Below are 24335 nucleotides of genomic sequence, written 5' to 3'. Positions count from 1 at the left end.
CCCCCCTTTTCTACCCCTCCACCCCCCCCCCTTTCTCCCTCCCCCCCTTTCTCCCTCCCCCCCCCTATCTCCCTCCCCCCCCCTTTCTCCCTCTCCCCCCCCTTCTCCCTCTCCCCCCCCTTTCCCCCCCTCTCCCCCCCCCCCCAACACCATCCCCCCCCAATCTCCCTCCCCCCCCCAAACACCCACACCCCCCCAACACCCACACCCCCCCAAACACCCACTCCCCCCCCCTAACACCCACACCCCCCCCAAACACCACACCCCCCCCAAACACCACCCCCCAACCACCCCCCCCTAACACCCACCCCCCCCACACCCACCCCCCCCCAAACACCACCCCCCCCCTAACACCACCCCCCCCCCCCCCAAACACCCACCCCCCCCCCAAACACCCACCCCCCCCCAAACACCCACCCCCCCCCAAACACCCCCCCACACCCCCCCCCCCAAACACCCACCCCCCCCAAACACCACACCCCCCCCCAAACACCCACACCCCCCCCAAACACCCACACCCCCCCCAAACACCCACCCCCCCCCAATCACCCACACCCCCCCCCCAAACCCCTCCCCCCCCAAACCCCACCCCCCCTTACCACACCCCCCCCAACACCCACACCCCCCAAACACCACACCCCCCCCCAACACCCACACCCCCCCCAAACACCCAACCCCCCCAACACCCACCCCCCCCAAACACCCACTCCCCCCCCAATCACCCACACCCCCCCAAACCCCCACACCCCCCCCCAAACTCCCACACCCCCCCCAAACACCCTCACCCCCCCCTTACACCCACCCCCCCCCTCCCACACCCCCCCTAACACCCACCCCCCCCCCAACACCCCACACCCCCCCCAAACACCCTCACCCCCCCAAACACCCACACCCCCCCAATCACCCACACCCCCCCCAATCACCCACACCCCCCCCAAACTCCCTCACCCCCCCCATACCCTCACCCCCCCTTCTCCCTCCCCCCCCTTTCTCCCACACCCCCCCTTACACCCTCACCCCCCCCTAACTCCCTCTCCCCCCCCAATCACCCACTCCCCCCCCCAAACACCCTCACCCCCCCCAATCACCACTCCCCCCCCCTTACTCCCTACCCCCCCCTCTCCTCACCCCCCCCATCTCCCTCCCCCCCCCTTTCTCCCACCCCCCCTTTCTCCTCCCCCCCTTTCTCCTCCCCCCCCTTTCTCCTCCCCCCCCCTTTCTCCCTCCCCCCCCTTTCTCCCTCCCCCCCCCCTTTCTCCCTCCCCCCCCCCTTTCTCCCTCCCCCCCCCCTTCTCCTCCCCCCCTTTCTCCCTCCCCCCCCCCTTCTCCCTCCCCCCCCTTTCTCCTCCCCCCCCCTTTCTCTCTCCCCTTCTCTCTCCCCCCCTTCTCTCTCCCCCCCCCCTTTCTCTCTCCCCCCCCCTTCTCTCACTTCCCCCCCCCTTTCTCTCCCCCCCCTTTCTCTCCCCCCCCTTTCTCCCCCCCCCCTTTCTCTCTCCCCCCCCTTTCTCTCTCCCCCCCCTTTCTCTCTCCCCCCCTTTCTCTCACCCCCCTTTCTCTCTCCCCCCCCTTCTCTCTCTCCCCCCCCCTTCTCTCCCCCCCCTTTCTCTCCCCCCCCTTTCTCCCCCCCCCTTTCTCTCTCCCCCCCCTTCTCTCTCCCCCCTTCACTCTCCCCCCCTTTCTCTCTCCCCCCCCTTTCTCTCTCCCCCCCCCTTCTCTCTCCCCCCCCTTTCTCACTCCCCCCCCTTCTTCCCTCTCTCTCCCCCCCCTTTCTCTCCCCCCCATCACTCCCCCCCCTTCTCACTCCCCCCCCTTTCTCTCACCCCCCCCTTACTCTCTCCCCCCCCTTCTCTCTCCCCCCCCAATCTCTCACCCCCCCCTACTCACTCCCCCCCCTTCTCACTTCCCCCCCCCACTCACTCCCCCCCCCTTTCTCTCTCCCCCCCCTCACTCCCTTACTCTCCCCCCCCCTATCTCACCCCCCTTCCCCCCCCCCTTTCTCCCCCCCCCTTTCTCTCTCCCCCCCCTTTCTCTCTCCCCCCCCTTTCTCTCTCCCCCCCCCTTTCTCTCTCCCCCCCTTCTCCCTCCCCCCCCTTCTCCCTCCCCCCCCTTCACCTCCCCCCCTTTCTCCTCCCCCCCCTTCTCCTCCCCCCCCTTTCTCTCTCCCTCTCTCTCCCCCCCTTCTCTCTCCCCCCCCCTCTCCCCCCTCCTCCCCTTTCTCTCTCCCCCCCCCCTTTCTCTCCCCCCCTACTCTCCCCCCCTTCTCTCTCCCCCCCCCTTTCTCTCTCCCCCCCCTTTCTCTCTCCCCCCCCTTTCTCTCTCCCCCCCCTTCTCTCTCCCCCCCCTTCTCTCTCCCCCCCTTTCTCTCTCCCCCCCCTTTCTCTCTCCCCCCTTTCTCTCTCCCCCCCCTTTCTCTCTCCCCCCCCTTTCTCTCTCCCCCCCTTTCTCTCTCCCCCCCTTTCTCTCTCCCCCCCTTCTCTCTCCCCCCTTTCTCTCTCCCCCCCTTTCTCTCTCCCCCCCTTCTCTCCCTTCTCTCTTCCCCCCCCCTTTCTCTCTCTCCCCCCCTTTCTCTCTCTCCCCCCCTTCTCTCCCCCCCTTTCTCTCTCTCCCCCCCTTTCTCTCTCTCCCCCCCTTTCTCTCCCCCCCCTTTCTCTCTCTCCCTTTCTCTCTCCCCCCCCTTTCTCTCTCCCCCCCCCTTTCTCTCTCCCCCCCATTCCTCTCTCCCCCCCCTTTCTCTCTCCCCCCCCTTTCTCTCTCCCCCCCCTTTCTCTCTCCCCCCCCTTTCTCTCTCCCCCCCTTTCTCTCTCCCCCCCTTTCTCTCTCCCCCCCTTTCTCTCCCCCCCTTTTCTCTCCCCCCCCCTTTCTCTCTCCCCCCCCCCTTTCTCTCTCCCCCCCCCTTTCTCTCTCCCCCCCCCTTTCTCTCTCCCCCCCCCCCTTTCTCTCTCCCCCCTTTCTCCCCCCCTTTCTCTCTCCCCCCCCTTTCTCTCTCCCCCCCCTTTCTCTCTCCCCCCCCTTTCTCTCTCCCCCCCTTTCTCTCTCCCCCCCTTTCTCTCTCCCCCCCCTTTCTCTCTCCCCCCTCTCTCTCCCCCCTTCTCTCCCCCCTTCTCTCTCCCCCCCTTTCTCTCCCCCCCCCTTTCTCTCTCCCCCTTTCTCTCCCCCCCCTTTTCTCTCCCCCCCCCTTTCTCTCTCCCCCCCCCCTTTCTCTCTCCCCCCCCCCCTTTCTCTCTCCCCCCCCCCTTTCTCTCTCCCCCCCCCCCTTTCTCTCTCCCCCCCTTTCTCCCCCCCCTTTCTCTCTCCCCCCCCCTTTCTCTCTCCCCCCCCTTTCTCTCTCCCCCCCCTTTCTCTCTCCCCCCCTTTCTCTCTCCCCCCCTTTCTCTCTCCCCCCCCTTTCTCTCTCCCCCCCCTTCTCTCTCCCCCCCTTCTCTCTCCCCCCCCTTTCTCTCCCCCCCCCTTTCTCTCTCCCCCCCCCTTTCTCTCTCCCCCCCCTTTCTCTCTCCCCCCCCTTTCTCTCTCCCCCCCCTTTCTCTCTCCCCCCCCTTTCTCTCTCTCCCCCCCTTTCTCTCTCTCCCCCCCTTTCTCTCTCCCCCCCCCTTTCTCTCCCCCCCCTTTCTCTCCCCCCCCTTTCTCTCCCCCCCCTTTCTCTCCCTTTCTCTCTCCCCCCCTTTCTCTCTCCCCCCCTTTCTCTCTCCACCCCTTTCTCTCTCCCCCCCCTTTCTCTCTCCCCCCCTTTCTCTCCCCCCTTTCTCCCCCCCCTTTCTCTCTCCCCCCCCCCCTTTCTCTCTCCCCCCCTTTCTCTCCCCCCTTTCTCCCCCCCCCTTTCTCTCTCCCCCCCCCCCTTTCTCTCTCCCCCCCCCCTTTCTCTCTCCCCCCCCCTTTCTCTCTCCCCCCCCCTTTCTCTCTCCCCCCCCTTTCTCTCTCCCCCCCCTTTCTCTCTCCCCCCCCTTTCTCTCTCCCCCCCTTTCTCCCCCCCCTTTCTCTCTCCCCCCCTTTCTCTCTCCCCCCCCTTTCTCCCCCCCCCTTTCTCTCTCCCCCCCCTTTCTCTCTCCCCCCCCTTTCTCTCTCCCCCCCCCTTTCTCTCTCCCCCCCCTTTCTCTCTCCCCCCCCTTTCTCTCTCCCCCCCCCTTTCTCTCTCCCCCCCCTTTCTCTCTCCCCCCCCTTTCTCTCGCTTTATTGGCATGATAAGTTACATCTTATGTTGCCAAAGCATCAAAATACATTTATGGTTCAGCACATAAACGCAGTTCTATTCATACAGTGTATAAACAGGTATATCCCTGAGTGTATAAATATACATTCGCATTGTTTATATATATTTTTTTCTTAGCTTACTGGTTGTCCCTCTGTTCATGGCAAGCTGCAACATAGTGCGCCGCCAGCGTTACACAGCTTCTCTCCTCTCCCAGTAGGAATGGGAGTTTTTGGTTGTCATTCAGATTTCTGAAATCAGGGCATATTTGTGAGAATTTTTGGTAGAAATTCTCCCTGATGCCCTGATATTTTCCACAAGCTGTGAGGAAGTGCATCTCTGTCTCCACCACTCCCTGACTGCAGTGAGAGCATATCCTGTCCTCTCTTGGCAGCCTGGTCTGCCTGTGTCTGCCTTTTTCGATCGCTAGGCTATGTTCGCTAAGTCTGTACCTTGTCAAGGTTCTTCTCAGTTTGTTATCCTTTACCATGGTCAGGTAATCAGCTATGTTGTATTGTCTGTTTAGGGCCAAGTAGCAATTGAGTTTGCTTTGGGTTTTTGTTGTTTCTGCCCAATATGTCAGATATTTTTCCTTTTGCTTAGCGACGATTGTGTTGGGTCGAATTCTTTGTGTTACCCTGTCACTGTCCTGGGGCTGGTTATTGTTAGTATTGTTAGTAGTTACTTCACTGAGTCCCAGGACTAGTTGACTGAGGGTATTCTTCTTTATGGTCAGCTCTTGGCATTTCAGGGCGTCGTAGTGATAGCATTGGGGATTGCTCATTTGTAGGTGATTCCAAAATTTGGTGGCTCTTTTTTGGATAGTGATTATTAATGGATATTGGCCTAGTTCCGCCCTGCATGCATTGTTTACTGTTTTCCTTTGAGTCCGGAGGATACTTTTACAGAATTCTGCATGTAGGATCTCAATTGGGTGTTTGTCCCATTTTGCAAATTCTTGTTGAGTTAGCGGTCCCCATACCTCACTGCCATAGAGTGCAATTGGTTCAATTACTGATTTGAAAATTTTGAGCCAAATGCTAATTGGGATTTCTATTTGGATTGATTTTTTGATGGCATAGAAAGCCCTTCTTGCTTTCTCTTTCAGTTCATTCACAGCCAGTTTGAAGTTTCCCGTAGAACTGATTTTAAGCCCAAGTATGTGTAGTTAGTGGTTTGTTCAATTTTGGTTGTTCCTACTGTGAAATTTATTTGGGTCCCTGATGTTTGGATCTCCCCCCCTTTCTCTCTCCCCCCCCTTTCTCTCTCCCCCCCTTTCTCTCTCCCCCCCCTTTCTCTCTCCCCCCCTTTCTCTCTCCCCCCCCTTTCTCTCTCCCCCCCCCTTCTCTCTCCCCCCCTTTCTCTCTCCCCCCCCTTTCTCTCTCCCCCCCCCTTTCTCTCTCCCCCCCCTTTCTCTCTCCCCCCCCTTTCTCTCTCCCCCCCCCTTTCTCCCCCCCCTTTCTCTCTCCCCCCTTTCTCTCTCCCCCCCTTTCTCTCTCCCCCCCCTTTCTCTCTCCCCCCCCTTTCTCTCTCCCCCCCCTTTCTCTCTCCCCCCCTTTCTCTCTCCCCCCCTTTCTCTCTCCCCCCCCTTTCTCTCTCCCCCCCCTTTCTCTCTCCCCCCCCCTTTCTCTCTCCCCCCCCCTTTCTCTCTCCCCCCCCCTTTCTCTCTCCCCCCCCTTTCTCTCTCCCCCCCCTTTCTCTCTCCCCCCCCTTTCTCTCTCCCCCCCCTTTCTCTCTCCCCCCCCTTTCTCTCTCCCCCCCCTTTCTCTCTCCCCCCCCTTTCTCTCTCCCCCCCCTTTCTCTCTCCCCCCCCCTTTCTCTCTCCCCCCCCTTTCTCTCTCCCCCCCCTTTCTCTCTCCCCCCCCTTTCTCTCTCCCCCCCCCTTTCTCTCTCCCCCCCCTTTCTCTCTCCCCCCCCTTTCTCTCTCCCCCCCTTTCTCTCTCCCCCCTTTCTCTCTCCCCCCCTTTCTCTCTCCCCCCCTTTCTCTCTCCCCCCCCCTTTCTCTCTCCCCCCCTTTCTCTCTCCCCCCCCTTTCTCTCTCCCCCCCTTTCTCTCTCCCCCCCTTTCTCTCTCCCCCCCTTTCTCTCTCCCCCCCTTCTCTCTCCCCCCCTTCTCTCTCCCCCCCTTTCTCTCTCCCCCCCCCTTTCTCTCCCCCCCCTTTCTCTCCCCCCCCCTTTCTCTCCCCCCCCTTTCTCTCTCCCCCCTTTCTCTCTCCCCCCCCTTTCTCTCCCCCCCTTTCTCTCCCCCCCTTTCTCTCCCCCCCCTTTCTCTCTCCCCCCCCTTTCTCTCTCCCCCCCCTTTCTCTCTCCCCCCCCCTTTCTCTCTCCCCCCCCTTCTCTCCCCCCCTTTCTCTCCCCCCCCTTTCTCTCCCCCCCCCTTTCTCTCCCCCCCCTTTCTCTCCCCCCCCTTTCTCTCCCCCCCCTTTCTCTCCCCCCCCCTTTCTCTCCCCCCCCTTTCTCTCCCCCCCCCTTTCTCTCCCCCCCCTTTCTCTCCCCCCCTTTCTCTCCCCCCCCTTTCTCTCCCCCCCCTTTCTCTCCCCCCCCTTTCTCTCCCCCCCCCTTTCTCTCCCCCCCTTTCTCTCCCCCCCTTTCTCTCCCCCCCCCTTTCTCTCTCCCCCCCCCCTTTCTCTCTCCCCCCCCTTTCTCTCTCCCCCCCCCTTTCTCTCTCCCCCCCCCCTTTCTCTCTCCCCCCCCTTTCTCTCTCCCCCCCTTTCTCTCTCCCCCCCCCCCCCTTTCTCCCCCCCTTTCTCCCTTTCTCCCCCCCTTTCTCCCTCTCTCCCCCCCCCCCTTTCTCTCTCCCCCCCTTTCTCTCTCCCCCCCCTTTCTCTCTCCCCCCCCTTTCTCTCTCCCCCCCCTTTCTCTCTCCCCCCCCCCCTTTCTCTCTCCCCCCCCCCTTTCTCTCTCCCCCCCCCTTTCTCTCTCCCCCCCCTTCTTTCTCCCTCCCCCCCCTTCTTTCTCCCTCCCCCCCTTCTTTCTCCCTCCCCCCCTTCTTTCTCCCTCCCCCCCTTCTTTCTCCCTCCCCCCCCTTCTTTCTCCCTCCCCCCCTTCTTTCCTCCCCCCCTTCTTTCTCCCTCCCCCCCTTCTTTCTCCCTCCCCCCCTTCTTTCTCCCTCCCCCCCCTTCTTTCTCCCTCCCCCCCTTCTTTCTCCCTCCCCCCCCTTCTTTCTCCCTCCCCCCCCTTCTTTCTCCCTCCCCCCCCTTCTTTCTCCCTCCCCCCCTTCTTTCTCCCTCCCCCCCTTCTTTCTCCCTCCCCCCCTTCTTTCTCCCTCCCCCCCCTTCTTTCTCCCTCCCCCCCCTTCTTTCTCCCTCCCCCCCCCTTCTTTCTCCCTCCCCCCCCTTCTTTCTCCCTCCCCCCCTTCTTTCTCCCTCCCCCCCCCTTCTTTCTCCCTCCCCCCCTTCTTTCTCCCTCCCCCCCCTTCTTTCTCCCTCCCCCCCCCTTCTTTCTCCCTCCCCCCCCCCCCTTCTTTCTTCCTCCCCCCCCTTCTTTCCCCCCCCCCTTCTCCTTTCTCCCTCCCCCCCCCCACCCCCTTTATACTCTCTTCTCCCTCATTCACCCCATGTTGCTGCTTTGGAAGTTGAGCAAAAGAGTATGCAAAATGCAGATGAAGTGTTTGGGTAGTACTGTGTCAACCAAGTTAAACGCTGCTATACAGAAAAGAAAATGTTAGCTCATTCAGTTTTCTCCAGTTTGTTTAGAACTCTTAATTCCTCTTTGGCGAGGGGGAGGAATCTGAGACAGCTGACCTATGGCTAAGTTTCTGCTGCTGTTCTGTAACTGGTTGCAAGGAAATGTGTGAGTGTAACCTGGAACGATTTGTCCATACTATGCTATTTTCCCCTTCCCCCTTCCCATCAACAAGTGCTTAACCTGCACTGTCGCCTCTCCCAGATAGAATAACTGAGATCAGAAATGCATTGTGAACCTACTTTTGCCATTCCGTGGCACAGCAGGTTGGCCCATCAAACTTTTGAAAAGTTGAATTACGGCTTCCCATTGCCTCTGTAGTTTAGTTTTGATAGTGCCCTCTTATCAGAGAACTATATCTATTGTATCATCGGTGTTTTTAAAGCACATTTCCCAGAGGTGTTAAACTGGATTTTTTGTCTCGCTATATATCTTGAAATTTGAAACCTGGTTGTCAATAAGGGCCCAGAAATTCGGGTCCCAACGCGTGAGTACGCACGGGGTACTCGTGCGTACGCCCAACGAAAGTGCCGGTTACGTGCATGCACTGCGCATGCGCGGGAAACCGGCTCTTCTGAACCCCTTCTTTCAGGGGAACAGAAGTCGAACGCATGCGCCGGAGCGGCAGCGCGTGCGCATTAAACTTACGTTTTTTTTGCAGGGTTCTCTGGGAGGGTAAGTCTCCAGCAGTTACACTTTAAAAAGCAGGCGCAAGGTCTGCTTTTAACAAGATAAGTGGTGAATTAATTAAAATTAAAACATTTTTTCCACAGGTTTATTATTTTTAAATACTTTGAAGAAAGGTAAGTTTATTTTTAGCCCCGTTAGAAAATGTAATTAATTTTTTCAAAAATTTAGTTATTTCATGTAATTTATAGTTTATTTTAAAAATGTGATGTTTTTAAAATTTATTTGAGGTTTTAGTGATGTTTTGGGGCTTATAGTATTTATAGGTTTGACAGCTCTTCCTGTCAAACTTATGAATGAAGCATTCCCTGCTACCATTGGCTCTCCATGGCCAACGTGATCCCAGGGGACACATCGAACTAACTGCGCCCCTGGGATACGCAAGCACTGCGCGCCGGCAGTTGGAGGAGGCCCAGGATCGGAATCCCACGCGGGCCCACAGCTCAACGGCCGGCGCGCTAGGTAAGTGCAGGTCGGGGACTTGCACCCGCGGGAAGCCCCTGACCCGAATTTCTGGGCCAATATATCAAGACAGCCAGTCAGAGTATGTGTGAGCACACTTAAAGGATGGTGTCAGACATCTGGGGCATTTCTTTGTTGGTGCTGAATATGGAGTGAGACAGTTATCATTAAGGACATCCCTCTTTCTCCAAGTATAGCTAGTCATTGTATTTGTGCCTGCTCAGGTGACTGGGAGTGGAGGTGGTACCGGGCTATAGGAGGCTTATTTAATTGTCATGCGGAGGATAGATGACCAGTTCAGCTGAGTGGTAGAGACAGCAGAATTGAATGAAGTTGTGCTGGGTTGCCAGCACTTCTAGACTTGACAGGGGATTTTGAGAATTGGCTGTCAGACGGAGTCAAGTTGAACAGTATCTTAAGGAGGCTGAAGGGGCAATTTCCCACGGTCTGGTGATCCTGCTTTGGACCCCAAATATATCTTGGCGAGCATACAGAAACCATTTTTAGAAAATACAGTTGTCACATGATGAACTGGATTTACAATAGAGTTACAATAATTTGGTTCTTGCTGTTTAGAATTTATGTAAGTACTGTAATGGCTTGTTTGAGTCGACTTGGTCAAATGATGAGACATCTTCATGGCTGGCTGGTTAATAAAATTTGCTATGGGGTTATGGTACCTGGAGGGGGAGGTAAGAAAGTGTTGCAGTGTGCAGGTTGGTCAGTTTGTGAGCAGTCCTGAGCTCTAGATTATGTTGGAAATTCGGCATTTTTTACTTAACACTGCAAAACAAAAAATTGTTTTGATCTATTTCGTAGCCTTGAAATGTTAATTAAACCCCAACCGTTTCTACGTGAAGTTTTTTCTGGTTAGGTCTTATTCCCGATCAACACTGGATGAAGAGGCTCAGTCTCACCTACTCCCTCGCAGCCAGATGAAGTGCTGCTTTGCCCTGTTTTCTTTGAGCATGGTCTATTGCATAGAAAATCTTAATCAAAAATGGGAAAATTCCCTTTTTTAGAAAAAGAAACCTGTTGCATGAATGTTGTTTAGCATGTTTAAAAATCCTAGGCCTAGAAATTGGGTTGGGGCGCCAAATTGGCGCAAAAGTCGGCGGAGCGCAGGATTTAGCGCAGCGATCGGAGTGATACCGATCGCCAGAAATTCAGTTTCAGTGCCCCTCGAGGGACACGGGGCGAGGCTCGAGGCGCTCCGCGTCCCTCTTAGGGCGCTGAAACTGATTATCGCAGCGCAACGTGCCGCAGCGCCACATGCTGCGGCACGGCACACTGCGGTACTGCAGGCCTTCCTCCCACTGTTAAGGGGGAGGTGCCTGCAACAGCGCGAGCCCCGATCGCGAGTGCCGGCAAATGAGCCCGGCACAAAGGAGAAGCGCCGGGCTCTTGGGAAACAGCCGGCAATGCCGCGGGGGGGGGGGGGGGGGGGGTTAGAAGGCCGGGGATGGAGGTGCTGGCAGGCAGCCGCCCCGCACCTCCACCTTAACTTGCGCCGCTGCCGGCACAGTAAGGCCCCGTGAACCGGGCGCGGGTAGCGAGCGGCGCAACTGCGGCGTTCGCTACCAAATATCGCGAACGGGGCGCTGCGCACACCGATGACGTCATCGGTGGCGGCGCAGCGCAAATGCCTAACGCCACCATTAGCGCCCCTACTGAATATCGCCGCAGACGCAGCCAGTGGCGCTACAGCCACTGACTGCCTCGTTAGGCGCTAACAGGTGGCGCTACTCACCCAATTTCTCCCCCCTAATGCTTAACAATTTTTGACCTCTTAATTACTGCAAGAGCCCTAGAGAATCTCAGTGCTTTAAGAACTCTTATTTTTGTTGCCAAATATTTATGATCTTCTCCTGGATAGCAGAGGACAGAACCCCTTCAACACACACTCACATATTTAGCTTCGAGAAAACGATTTCCTTCATTACATTAATCCCATTTGATTGGGGATTAAACAGATTCACAAGTAAGAGACCCGATCCATCTCTGTTTAATAAAATTTCACCTATCTAATGCACTTGGATTAAGAGAAACCAGGTGTGTTTGAATATCAAATCCTCCTGCTTACAAGAGATTAAAGTAATGGCTTTTATTTTATTATGGTGACATACAGGAAACTTTCGTTTAATCGGAGGTTAAATGTCCGGAAAGCTCTATCTACCGGCAAAATTCAGGAGCCGTTTCCTATAAGTTTTTTTTACTTCTCGTTGCTTTTTTTTTTCCAGTCAGGCTCTGCAAGGTCTAGCTGAAGCTGTTGCTTAGCTACAGAGACACTTTTAAGCTGCGGCTGACTGTTTTGAAGCTGTTGCTAAGCAACAGGGTTTGTTGATTCACACGGAGCTCAAAAGCTCCGTATGTTTTAACATTAGCGCTGGTTTCTACGGCAGTTTTGATGGTACAGCACCAGCTCGGTCCCGTCAGTGCCGGATACCAGAAAGTTTCCTGTAGTTGACCTATTTGCTCATCGGATATCAATGAGGAATGGCGTGGCCTCATTAGCTTGGTTAGAATTCAAGCTCTCTAACCAAGTACAAGAGTCCACATGTTCCTCGCAGTGTTCTGTAAACATAGTACAGCTATCTGTAAAACAAGAAACCAGCATGCGAAGAAAAACTAACACCAAGATGTTCAGTGCACTTAGAGTTATACAGCACGGATAGAGGCCCTTCGGCTTGTGTATTTAGTTGGTAAAGGAGTGCCCCATAGGAGGTGCCTGAGGATTGGAAAGTGGCAAATGATGAAGAGAATGCAATGGATGTTGTCTACATGGATTTTAGGAAGGCGTTTGACAAAGTACCACATAGAAGGCTGGTTAACAAAATTGAGGCTCATGGAATAGGTGGGTCAGTGGTAGCTTGGTTAAGGAATTGGCTTCAGGACAAAAAACAGCGAGTTGTGGTAAATGGCTGTTTTTCAGACTGGAGGATGGTAGACAGTGGTGGTCCCCAAGGGTCAGTGCTGGGGCCACTGCTTTTTTTGATATATATAAATGACCTGGATATTGGAATACAGAGTAGAATTTCTAAATTTGCCGATGACACCAAACTTGGGGATGTGACAAACAAGTGAGGATGATACCAATCGACTGCAACAGGACATAGAAAGGCTAGCAGACAAGTGGCAGATGGAATTTAATAGAGAAGTATGAGGTGATTCATTTTGGCAGAAGGAACAGGGAGAGGCAATATACACTTAATGGCACAGTTTTAAAGTGTGCAGGGACAGAGGGACCTGAGAGTTAATGTGCATAGGTCCCTGAAGGTGGCAGGATATATTGAGAGAGTGGTTAGCAAAGCATATGGGATCTTGGGCTTCATAAATAGAGGTATTGAATGCAAAAGTAGAGAAATTATGCTGAACCTTTATAAAGTACTGGTTAGGCCACAACTGGAGTATTGCGGTATTAGTGTTAGGAAGGATGTGAAGGCCCTTGAGAGGGTGCAGAGGAGATTTACCAGAATGGTTCCAGGGATGGTGGATCTTGGCTACAAGGACAGGTTGGAGAAGCGGGATTTGTTTTCATTAGAGCAAAGGAGGTTGAGGGGTGATTTGATAGAGGTGTACAAGATTATGACGGGTTTGGATAGGCTAGATGGGGAAAGGCTGTTCCGACTAGTTGATGGTATAAGGACTAGGGGACACAGATTTAAGGTTTTGGGCAAGAGATTCAGGGGGATGTGAGGAAAAACTTTTTTATGCAGCGAGTGGTGAGGACCTGGAACTTGGTGCCGACGGATGTGGTGGAAGCGGACACTGTCAGTGTTTTCAAGGGGAGACTTGATAGGCACTTGAGGGAAATAAACTTGCAGGGCTACGGGGATAGAGCGGGGGAATGGGACTGACTGGATTGCTCTGCAGAGAGCTGGCACAGACTCGATGGGCCGAATGGCCTCCTTCTGTGCCATTATGACTCTATGACTTAATTCACTCTGCTTTGAAAAATTTAGTCTTTTAAAAATCTCTTCTATCCTTCTTCCCTGTTCCCATCCCAAACTCTGCAGAGATTGGCCATTGAACTTTCACGTAACAGGGCTTCCCAAAGCTTGTCACCACCCGATACGCGGTTGAGTCCACAAAGCAGTGATTGCTCAGACACTAGGACAAAAAAGCTTGCTTGTAATGAAGACCTGCCAGCAGAGGGAGCATGTTCAGTATTAGCTGTCAGCCAGGTCAAAGAGGAGGAGGAAGAGGACAAGACTCCGCAGGATGACTCGAATGTAAGTAGTTTAGTTACAACAACAGACTCGCTTTAGTTTTGTTTTGAAAACCTTCCAATCCTAAGGTCCTTTATGTAGGACCTTCCGATCTAATTTCTGTAAATCTTCAAACTGACTTTTGAGAAAATGTACTTGTGAATCTATTTAAAAATCCTACAAAAAGCTCAGACATTGCTAGCAGCTTCCAGAAAAGTAACAGAGTGGACTGCTACAGTTATCTGTGCTGCATTATTGCAAAACTTACTGGTTCAACGTCGCTCCAAACTTCAAAAAAGGTGGTAGAGAGAAAACGAGGAATTACAGACCGGTAAGCCTGACATCGGTAGTGGGGAAAATGCTAGAGTTCATTATAAAAGACGTAATAGCAGAGCACTTGGAAAACAGTGACAGGATCGAACAAAGTCAACATGGATTTACAAAAGGTAAATCATGCTTGACTAATCTACTGGAATTTTTTGAGGATGTAACTGGTAAAATAAATAAGGGAGAACCAGTGGATGTGGTGTATTTGGACTTTCAGAAGGCTTTCGATAAGGTCCCGCATAAGAGATTAGCGTGTAAAGTTAAGGCACATGGGATTGGGGGCAAGGTATTGACTTGGATAGAGAACTGGTTGGCAGACAGAAAGCAAAGAGTTGGAATAAATGGGTCTTTTTCCGAGTGGCAGGCAGTGACTAGTGGGGTACCGCAGGGATCGGTCCTTGGACCCCAGCTATTCACAATATATATTAATGATCTAGACAAGGGAACTAGATGTAATATCTTCAAATTTGCAGACAACACAAAGCTGGGTGGGCGTGTGTGCTGTGAGGAGGATGCCGAGAAACTCCAGGATGATTTGGGCAGAAGCATGGCAGATGCAATATAACGTGGATAAATGTGAGGTTATCTACTTTGGTGGCAAAAACAGGAAGGCAGATTATTATCTGAATGGTAATCGATTGGGAGAAGGGGAAGTGCAACGAGACCTGGGTGTCCTTGTGCACCAGTTGCTGAAGGTAAGCATGCAGGTGCAGCAGGCGGTTAAGAAGGCAAATGGTATGTTGGCCTTCGTAGCGAGAGGGTTTGAGTACAGGAACAAGGATGTCTTGCTGCAGTTGTACAGGGCCTTGGTGAGACCACACCTTGAGTATTGTGTGCAGTTTTGGTCGCCTTATCTGAGGAAGGATGTTCTTGCCATGGAAGGAGTTCAGCGAAGATTCACCAGGCTGATACCTGGGATGGCAGGAATGACGTATGAGGAGAGATTGGGTCGATTGGGCTTGTACTCGCTGGAGTTTAGAAGAATGAGAGGGGATCTCATTGAAACTTATAAAATTCTGACAGGACTGGACAGACTAGATGCAGGAAGGATGTTCCCGATGGTCGGGGAGTCCAGAACCAGGGTTCACAGTCTAAGGATAAGGGGTAAGCCATTTAGGACTGAAATGAGGAGGAATTTCTTCACCCAGAGAGTGGTGAACCTGTGGAATTCTCTACCACAGAAGGCAGTTGAGGCCAATTCATTAAATATATTCAAGAAGGAGTTGGATATATTTCTTAAGGCTAAAGGGATCAAGGGGTATGGGGAGAAAGCAGGGACAGGGTACTGAATTTGGATGATCAGCCATGATCTCATTGAATGGCGGAGCAGGCTCGAGGGGCCGAATGGCCTACTCCTGCTCCTATCTTCTATGTTTCAAGGCATTGACATACGGCCCATGTGTTTCTCTACATCCTCTTACACATTTTTCATTGTGTGGTAAATAAGCATTTACATGGGGTTTCCTTTTAAAGACAAAGTAAATGTGTGTAGCTGAGGTATGTGGTTGTCATGATTACAATGGCGTATTAGTCGCTTTACATTTAGGGCACCAAGTTCCTTCAAAAGAATGAAATACCCACGAGGTGTGTGTCAAGGGGATTGACACATTGCACGTGAATAACTGAACCACTGCAACAGTTCACTGTTCTATTCTCCGATTCTTTTTAGCTCTTTCTCTTCTGCTACCTGAAAAGCCCTCACAGTTCCCTAACCAAATGGTTGCAGGTGATCTGGTGCTGGCTACTGTGGGAGCGAAAGTCCATATTACAGGAAACTTTGGTTTATCTGGAGGTTGTATGTCCGGAAACTTCGATCTGCCGGCAGAAATCAGGAGCCGTTTTGTTAGTTTTTTTTCTTCTTCTCGTGGCTTTGTTTTCAACAGTTGGGCTCTGGAAAGTCTCTCTGAAGCTGTTGCTAAGCTACAGAGACGCTTCCAAGGTACGGGCCGACTGTTTACAAGCTGTTGCTAAGCAACAGTGTTTGTTGTCAGATACGGAGATGAAAACCTCCGTATGCTTCAACATTAACTTTGTATGTCCGGCAGTTTTGATAGATCGGCAACAGCTCGGTCCCGTCGGTGCCGGATATAACAAAGTTTCCTGTACCTGAGTACTTCAATGTTCTCTCTGCGCACTCTGTGAGACCAGCACACAATGGGTTAAAAGTTAAAATGGCTTTCTGCTATGCATGGGGATTTTAAAGCAGATGTATCTGCACAGATCAAAAGGCTGACCTGAGTGCCTATCAGACCGCTTGTGTTTATGGAAGTGCATGTTTTTTGGGTTTATGTTCTGTTATCGTGTATATATGTCTTTGATGTACTATGATTTATTGGTAGTATGCATGGAATGTAGTGATCAATGGTGAAAATTGGTATAAGAAATGTAAGGGAACGACTGTTTAGCAGCTCACACTGGAATCATAAAGTGTGGTGCCTCAGCAGCTCGCTCTCGTACTGGAATGGTGTAGTATGGAAAGACCTGAGTTCTCATACTGGTTGTGGATAGTATGAGGTTTCAATAAAGTCCTGATCCTGCATTACTACAACTGTGAACGTGTGTAATCTAGCGTTTAAAGTAACGAGATGAAAAAGAACAAGAAAGCAGTCCGACAGCTACTAAAGGGGGCCTTTTCACTGGGAAATCTTCTGCTCGTACGGCCTACCTGAGAATGAAATTCACCCTTGTGTAGTGCTTGTTCTGAAATGCTTTGTCTTTTTTAAACTGTTGGGTGATTGTGAATACCCTTTTCATTGCTGTGCACACTTCAAAATGTAAGTAGTGCCCTTGGAGTAAATGAAACATTAAGGTACTTGAAATGTTAGAAAAGAAAGCGAAGTGCTTTTAATTAATGTGACATTACTCTTGTTTGTTTAGCATGATTTGTCTGATGGCGATTTGGATATAGAATGCTTCACGGGGGATGATGAATTGAACCAACTTGATGGCAGCAGTTCCTCCGCTAGTTCCACGGCAACCAGTAATACAGAGGAAAATGACATTGATGAGGAGACTATGTTAGTATTGCTATGCAATCTCCCAGTGGTCTGTTTCCTGTCCATTGACACTGCTTTTATGCACCGTTCTTTTCATAGAATCCAGCACAGAAGGAAGTCATTCGGCCCATCAAGTCTGCTCCGGCTCTTTCGAAGAGCTAGTTAGTTGCACTACCCCACTCTTTCCCCTTTTCCCTGCAATTTTTTTCTTCCAAGTATTTATCCAATTACCTTTTGAAGGCTACTATTGAATCTGTATCCACCACCCTATCATTCCAAATCCTAACCGCTTGTTGCGTTAAAAAGTTTTTCTTCTAGTCGCCTCTGGTTCTTTTGCCTATCACCTTAAATCTGTGCTCTCTGGTTATCGACCCTTAAGCCATTGGAAACCGTTTCTCACTATTTACTCTATCGAAACCCTTCATGATTTTAAACACCTCTAGCAAATCTGTTCTTGGCCTTCTCTGCTCCAGGAAAACAACCCTAACTTTTCCAGTCTATCCACCGAACTAATCCCTTATCCCTGGAGCCATTACAGTAAATCTCTTCTGTACCCTCTCCAAAGCCTTTAAGTCCTTCCTAAAGTGTGGTGCCCAGAATTGGACACAATACTCCAGATGGGTCTGAGCTATTGTTTTATATAGGTTTAGCATAACTTCCTAGCTTTTGCATCTATTTATGAAACCCAGGATCCCATATGCTTTATTAACTGCTTTGTTAACCTGTCCTGCCACCTTCAAAGATTTGTGCACAAGCACCCCCAGGTGTCTCTGTTCTTGCACCCCCTTTAAAATTGTACCATTTAGTGTGTATGGTCTCTCCTCATTCTTCCTGCCAAAATGTATCACCTCACACTTTTCTGCGTTGAATTTTGTCTGCTATGTGTCTGCCCATTCCACCAGCCTGTCTATGTCTACAATTTACACCTCTGTCCCCAGGTGGGAGGGGAAAAAGTCAGCCAGAGTTCGTTCTCCTAATTTAATATCCAGTAACCCTGCTGGAGAGATTTGGGCTCTTCTCGGATGCCCCTTATGAATGCCCTACCAACACGCACCTTCTTGGCTCACATGAAGAATTGCCACTTGGGCATGGTGCCAGAAGGCTGCCAGTGCCCACAAAATCTATACCCAGCTTGAACCAGTTCCATCAGCGGGCTAGGGGAGAAGTTTTATCAAGGGCATCAAAGAGCAATGATTCGCACACTAAGTTCCTGATCTTGGACATACTGCTGTGGAGATGCTCCGAAGGGAAACACATGATGGGAGAGTTTACCCAAGCTGTCATTGTACACACCCAAGTGACTAATTTATACAGAGTGACTCCTTCCAACGAAACGGAAACAGAAGCTCCGATTTCACGCATACGCGTGACGTCATCAGGCGTGTTCGATCCTTCCAGTTTGTGCATGTACAAATTGGTAAATTTCGCGCTCATGCGCAGATCGGTAATAGCAAGAGGCGGTCAGACAGCAGTCTTCCCTCTTGGCAAGAATAAGTGTTACTCAGCAAAAGAAAGTTTTTTATTTTTGTGTTCCTTTATTACATATTAACTTATTTAAGACTTGTGGACAAGATTCCACTCATAACATAAGAAATAGGAGCAGAAATAGGCCACTTGGCCCCTCGAGCCTGCTCCGCCATTCAATAAGATCATGGCTGATCTTGGGCTCAAAGCCACTTCCCTGCCCGCTCCCCATAACCCTTCACTCCCTTATCTTGCAAAAATCTATCTATCTCCACCTTAAATGTATTTAATGACCCAGCCTCCACAGCTCTCTGGGGCAGAGAATTCCACAGATTTACGACCCTCTGAGAAGAAATTCCTCCTAATCTCAGTTCTAAAAGGGCGACCCTTTATTCTAAAACTGTGCCCTCACGTTCTAGATTTCCCCACGAGGGAAAATATCCTCTCTGCATCTACCTTGTCGAGCCCCCTCAGTATCTTATGTTTTAATAAGATCACACCTCATTCTTCTAAATTCCAATACGTATAGGCCCAGCCTGCTTAACCTTTCCTCATAAGTCAACCCCCTCCTCTCTGGAATTAAACTAGTGAATCGTCTCTGAACTGCCTCCAATGCAAGTATATCCTTCCTTAAATAAGGAGGCCAAAACTGTAAGCAGTACTCCAGGTGTGGTCTCACCAATACCCTGTACAGTTGTAGCAGGACTTCCCTGCTTTTATACTCCAAACCCTTTGAAATAATGGCCAACATTCCATTTGCCTTTTTGATTACTTGCTGTACCTGCATGCTAACTTTTTGTGTTTCATGCACAAGGACCCCCAGGTCCCTCTGAACTGTAGCATTTTGTAATCTCTCTCCATTTAAATAATTGCTTTTTTATTTTTCCTGCCAAAGTATATAACCTCGCACTTTCCCACATTGTACTCCATCTGCCAAATGTTTGCCCACTCACTTAGCCTGTCTATATCCCTTTGCAGGTCCTTTGAGTCCTCTGCACAACTTGCTTTCCCACCCATCTTTGTATCATCTGCAAACTTGGCTACATTACACTCTGTCCCTTCATCCAAGTCATTAATGTAGATTGTAAATAGTTGAGGCCCAGCACCGATCCCTGTGGTACCCCACTGGTTACCTTTTGTCAAATGGAAAATGACCCATTTATCCCAACTCTCTGCTATCTGTTAGTTAGCCAATTCTCTATCCATGCTAATATATTACCCCCAACTCTGTGAGCTCTTATCTTATGCAGAAACCTTTTATGTGGCACCTTATCGAATGCCTTCTGGAAATCCAAATACACCACATCCACTGGTTCACCTTTGTCCACCCTGCTCGTTACCTCCTCAAAGAACTCCAGCAAATTTGTTAAACATGATTTCCCTTTCACAAAACCATGCTGACTCTGCTTGACTGCATTATGATTTTCCAAATGCCCTGCTACTGCTTCCTTAATGAAGGACTCCAGCATTTTCCCAACGACACATTAGGCTAACTGGTCTATAGTTTCCTGCTTTCTGTCTCCCTCCTTTCTTAAATAGGGGTGTTACATTTGCGGTTTTCCAATCCACTGGGACCTCTCCAGAGTCCAGGGAATTTTGCTATATTGCAACCAATGCACCCACTATCTCTGCAGCCACTTCTTTTAAGACCCTGGGATGCAGGCCATCTGGTCCAGGGGACTTGTCGTCTTTTAGTCCCATTATTTTACCGAGTACTATTTTCTTAGTGATAGTGATTGTCTTTAGTTCCCCCCTCCCTGTGGCCCCTTGATTATCCATTATTGGGATGTTATTAGTGTCTTCTACCGTGAAGACAGATACAAAATATTTATTCAGAGTCTCTGCCATTTCCCCGTTCCCCATTATTAATTCCCCAGTCTCATCCTCTAAGGGACCAACGTTTACTTTAGCTACCCTCTTCCTTTTTATATACCTGTAGATGCTCTAACTATCTGTTTTAATGTTTCTTGTCCGTTTACTCTCATAATTCATCTCTCTCTTTATTATTTTTTTAGTCATCCTTTGCTGGTTTTTAAAAATTTCCCAATCCTCTGGTCTCCCACCAATCTTGGCAACATTGTATGCCTTCATTTTCAATTTGATACCATCCTTTACTTCCTTAGTTAGCCACGGATGGTGCTCCCTTCTCTTAAAATCTTTCTTTCTCACTGGAATATATTTTTGTTGAGAGTTATGAAATATCTTCTTAAATGTCTGCCACTGCATTTCAACTGTCTTGCCCTTTAATTTATTTTTCCAGTCCACTTTAGCCAGTTCTGCCCTCATGCCATTGTAATTGCCTTTGTTTAACAGCTTTCTCACCCTCCAACTGAATTTGAAATTCAACCATGCTATGATCACTCTTTCCTAGAGGATCCTTTACTATGAGATCATTTATTAATTCTGTCTCATTACACAGTACCAGGTCCAAGATAACCTGCTCCCTGGTCGGTTCCATTACATACTGTTCTAGGAAACCATCCTGGATGCACTCTATGAACTCCTCCTCAAGGCTACGATGGCCAATTTGATTTGTCCAATCAATATGGAGATTAAAATCACCCATGATTATTACCGTACCTTTTTTACAGGCCTCTATTATTTGTCGATTTATACTCTGTCCAACAATATTGCTACTGTTCGGGGGCCTGTAGACCACGCCCACCAGAGACTTTTTCCCTTTATTAATTTTTATTTCTACCCAAACCGATTCTACATCTTGATCTTCTGAGCCAATATCACTTCTCACCACTGCACTGATCCCATCCTTTACCAACAAAGCCATCCCACCTCCCTTTTCCTTTCTGTCTATCCTTCCGTATTGTCAAATAACCTGGAATATTCAGTTCCCAGCCCTGATCACCTTGCAACCACGTCTCTGTAATGGCGATCAGATCATACCCATTTGTATCTATTTGTGCCGTCAACTCATCTATCTTGTTATGAATGCTGCATGCATTCAGATATAGAGCTTTTAACTTTGTCTTTTTACCATTTCTCCTTGTTTTAGCCCCATTTTCTGTTACACTCTTACTTTTAAATATTCTGTCCCTTCCTGTCACACTGGTTATTATTTCCCCCATCTCTATCCTGCTCTATTGCTTTCTCATTTCTCATTGACTTTTTATTTCCTCGCTCACCTGGATCCTACCCCCCCCCCCCCACTATTTAGTTTAAAGCCCTCTCTACAGCCCTAGTTATTCGATTTGCCAGGACTCTAGCCCCAGCATGGTTCAAATGAAGCCCGTCCAAACAGAACATCTCCCTCTTATCCCAGTACTGGTGCCAGTGCCCCACAAACCGAAACCCATTTCTCCCACACCAGTCTTTGAGCCACTCGTTCATTTCTCTGATCTTATTTACCCTATGCAAATTCGCTCGTGGCTCAGGTAGTAATCCAGAGATTATTACCTTTGTGGTTCTGCTTTTTAATTTAGCCCCTAGCTGCTCATACTCTCTCAGCAGAACCTCTTTCTTTGTCCTACCTATTGGTGCCTATGTGGACCATGACAACTGGATCCTCCCCCTCCCACTCCAGGTTTCTCTCCAGCCCAGAGGAGATGTCCTTAATTTTGGCACCGGGCAGGCAACGCAGCCTTCGAGACTCACGTTCTCGGCTGCAGAGAACAGTGTCTATCCCCCTAACTATACTATCCCCTATCACTACAACATTTCTTTTTACTCCCCCCCACTTGAATGACTCCCTGTACCACGGTGCTGTGGTCAGATTGCTCACCCACCCTGCAGTCCCTGCCCTTGTCAACACAGGGAGCAAGATTCTCGTACCTGTTGGACAAGGCCAAGGGCAGAGGCTCCTCCATCACTATCTCCTGGATCCTCGCTTGTAGTCACACCCTCCTGACCATGGGCCAAATTGGAAGTAAATACTTTAGCGGGTGTGACTGCTTCCTGGAACTTAGTGTCCAGGTAACGCTCCCCCTCCCTAATGTGGCGCAGTGTCTGAATCTCGGACTCCAGCTCATCAACTCTGAGCCGAAGTTCCTCGAGCAGCCAACATTTGCTGCAGATGTGGTTGCCTTGGATCTCAGTGGTGTCCACCAGCTCCCACATGCAGCAACAACAACACATTGCCTGGTCTCCCATCTCAATTAATTAATTAATTAGTTTTAAAATTTGGAACATGTATATCTTTTAATCTACACCAAGGCACTTGAATTTAGAAGCCCAAGTTTGAGGGAAAAAAAGCGAGAAATATAGAAATACTCACCAACCAATCACTTACCTGCTTTCTGGTGACGTCACACTTCGATGACTTTTTACTTCTTTACACTCACCGGTCTGTTGTAGCCGCTCTCCTGGGCTCCCGCTGTGTTTAGTACCGCCGAACTCTCGTGTTCTCCTGGGCTCCCGCTGTGTTTAGTACCGCCGAACTCTCGCGCTCTCCTGGGCTCCCGCTGTGTTTAGTACCGCCGAACTCTCGTGTTCTCCTGGGCTCCCGCTGTGTTTAGTAACGCCGATCTCTCGCGCTCTCCTGGGCTCCTGCTGTGTTTAGTACCGCCGAACTCTCGCGCTCTCCTGGGCTCCCGCTGTGTTTAGTAACGCCGATCTTTCGCGCTCTCCTGGGCTCCCGCTGTGTTTAGTACCGCCGAACTCGCGCGCTCTGCTGGGCTCCCGCTGTGTTTAGTACTGCCGAACTCTCGCGCTCTCCTGGACTCCCGCTGTGTTTAGTACCGCCGAACTCTCGCGCTCTCCTGGGCTCCCGCTGTGTTTAGTACCGCCGAACTCTCGTGCTCTCCTGGGCTCCCGCTGTGTTTAGTACCACCGAACTCTCGCGCTCTCTTGGGCTCCCGCTGTGTTTAGTAACGCCGATCTCTCGCGCTCTCCTGGGCTCCTGCTGTGTTTAGTACCGCCGAACTCTCGCGCTCTCCTGGGCTCCCGCTGTGTTTAGTAACGCCGATCTCTCGCGCTCTTCTGGGCTCCCGCTGTGTTTAGTACCGCCGAACTCTTGGGCTCTCCTGGGCTCCCGCTGTGTTTAGTACTGCCGAACTCTCGCGCTCTCCTGGGCTCCCGCTGTGTTTAGTACCGCTGAACTCTCGCGCTCTCCTGGGCTCCCGCTGTGTTTAGTACCGCCGAACTCTCGCGGTACCTCACTACTGTCAAACGCTGACAGCACAGTACCTAAGTATTGGACAACCTACCTGATGTCGGCATTTCTTAGTAATGTGAACTAGAGATTGTGCAAAGATGACTTTTGAAGAATCTTTGACACACTTGCATTGATCCCAGATATGTCTTGGTCCTCTTTCTGCTATTCAAGTCCAGATATTACATTAAGCTCAACTAATAACAAAGAACACAGAAATTTCAAACCAGTTATGTTGAAGTAACTTTTCAAGCTTTAATTTTCAGGTCTGGAGAGAATGATGTTGAATACAGTAACAATATGGATTTGGAGGAAGGCGAGTTGGATGATTCAGCAGGAGCTTCTGGTAAGTCTGAGATTGAGTATATTTGAAATAAAATGTGTTTGGGTAGTGGGGGGGAGCAATTGCTTTGCAAATGAGTGGCGTGCTTCAGTCAGTATCATTCCGAGATCATATTTTTTTTATTTAACATTCTGCTCATCAAGGTGAAAGATAATACCATCAGGGAATGAAACATTGGGCCGTAATTTGCGGCCCTTATGGGTGCGTACGCGCCTGTAGGGGCCCGACAAGTTCCGGGTTTAGGTATGCGCTGCGCCTGTGCTAAAACCTGGGACTGGCGATCTGTCGAATTTTCTTGACAGATGATCCACATCCCTGGGAGAGTTTGGCTATTTGCCCAACTTCTGCCCAGCGAATGCCCATGAAATTCTTGCGCCTGGCAAAAGCAGGCATAAGGCCTGCTTTTACCAGTGTAAGAGTTTTAAAAATAAACAAAAAATGTTTAACTTGTTAAATAAGGCAAGTTCATTTTTAGCCCCTTAAAAGCATGTAAATTTCTTTTTCAAAAAAATTACATTTTTAAAAATATTTAATTAATGGAAATTTTAATTAATTTTAAATGTAATTTTTTAAAAATTCATTTGATGTCTAGGTGTATTTTTTGGGGGTATTCCATTCATACTTGTGAGGATTCCGTATGTACAGAAACCCCATAAGTAGGAATGGGGATTCCCTTCTGTCATTCGTTGGGCCGGCCCACGTAATCCCAGGGGTGCTTGCGAACCGCCTGTACCCCTGGGACACGTGAGCCTCTACCCGCGGGTACCCAGAGAGGCCCAGGAGCGTGAGTCTCCGTACCTCCCGGACCACCAGGTATGTGTGCATTTTGTTTGCGGATCGGAGGCATTTCCCCGCGGGAAGCCTCCGACCGCAAATTC

At 50.6% G+C, this 24335-nt stretch overlaps 1 protein-coding gene across 6 annotated transcripts in view; it reads left to right on the top strand.

Annotated features, from left to right (window-relative positions):
* trim37 (tripartite motif containing 37) overlaps positions 1 to 24335 on the top strand; it is a 101136-nt gene that overhangs the window by 53092 nt on the left and 23709 nt on the right. For 5 of the 6 annotated variants that reach the window (XM_085964749.1, XM_085964746.1, XM_085964747.1 and 2 more), the window contains 3 exons: positions 13032 to 13247; positions 16428 to 16567; positions 23381 to 23460. In XM_085964749.1, the coding sequence (XP_085820875.1) occupies positions 13032 to 13247; positions 16428 to 16567; positions 23381 to 23460 (436 nt within the window). The remainder of the gene's footprint in view (positions 1 to 13031; positions 13248 to 16427; positions 16568 to 23380; positions 23461 to 24335) is intronic. The other variant, XM_085964750.1, reaches the window with a different exon arrangement.

Source organism: Somniosus microcephalus, chromosome 22 (genome assembly GCF_052327205.1).
Source record: "Somniosus microcephalus isolate GS21.2 chromosome 22, FLI_Smic_1.0, whole genome shotgun sequence".
Classification (NCBI taxonomy): Eukaryota; Metazoa; Chordata; class Chondrichthyes; order Squaliformes; family Somniosidae; genus Somniosus; species Somniosus microcephalus.
Note: the sequence above shows the minus strand (reverse complement) of the source record. Positions and strands in the feature narration are given on the sequence as shown.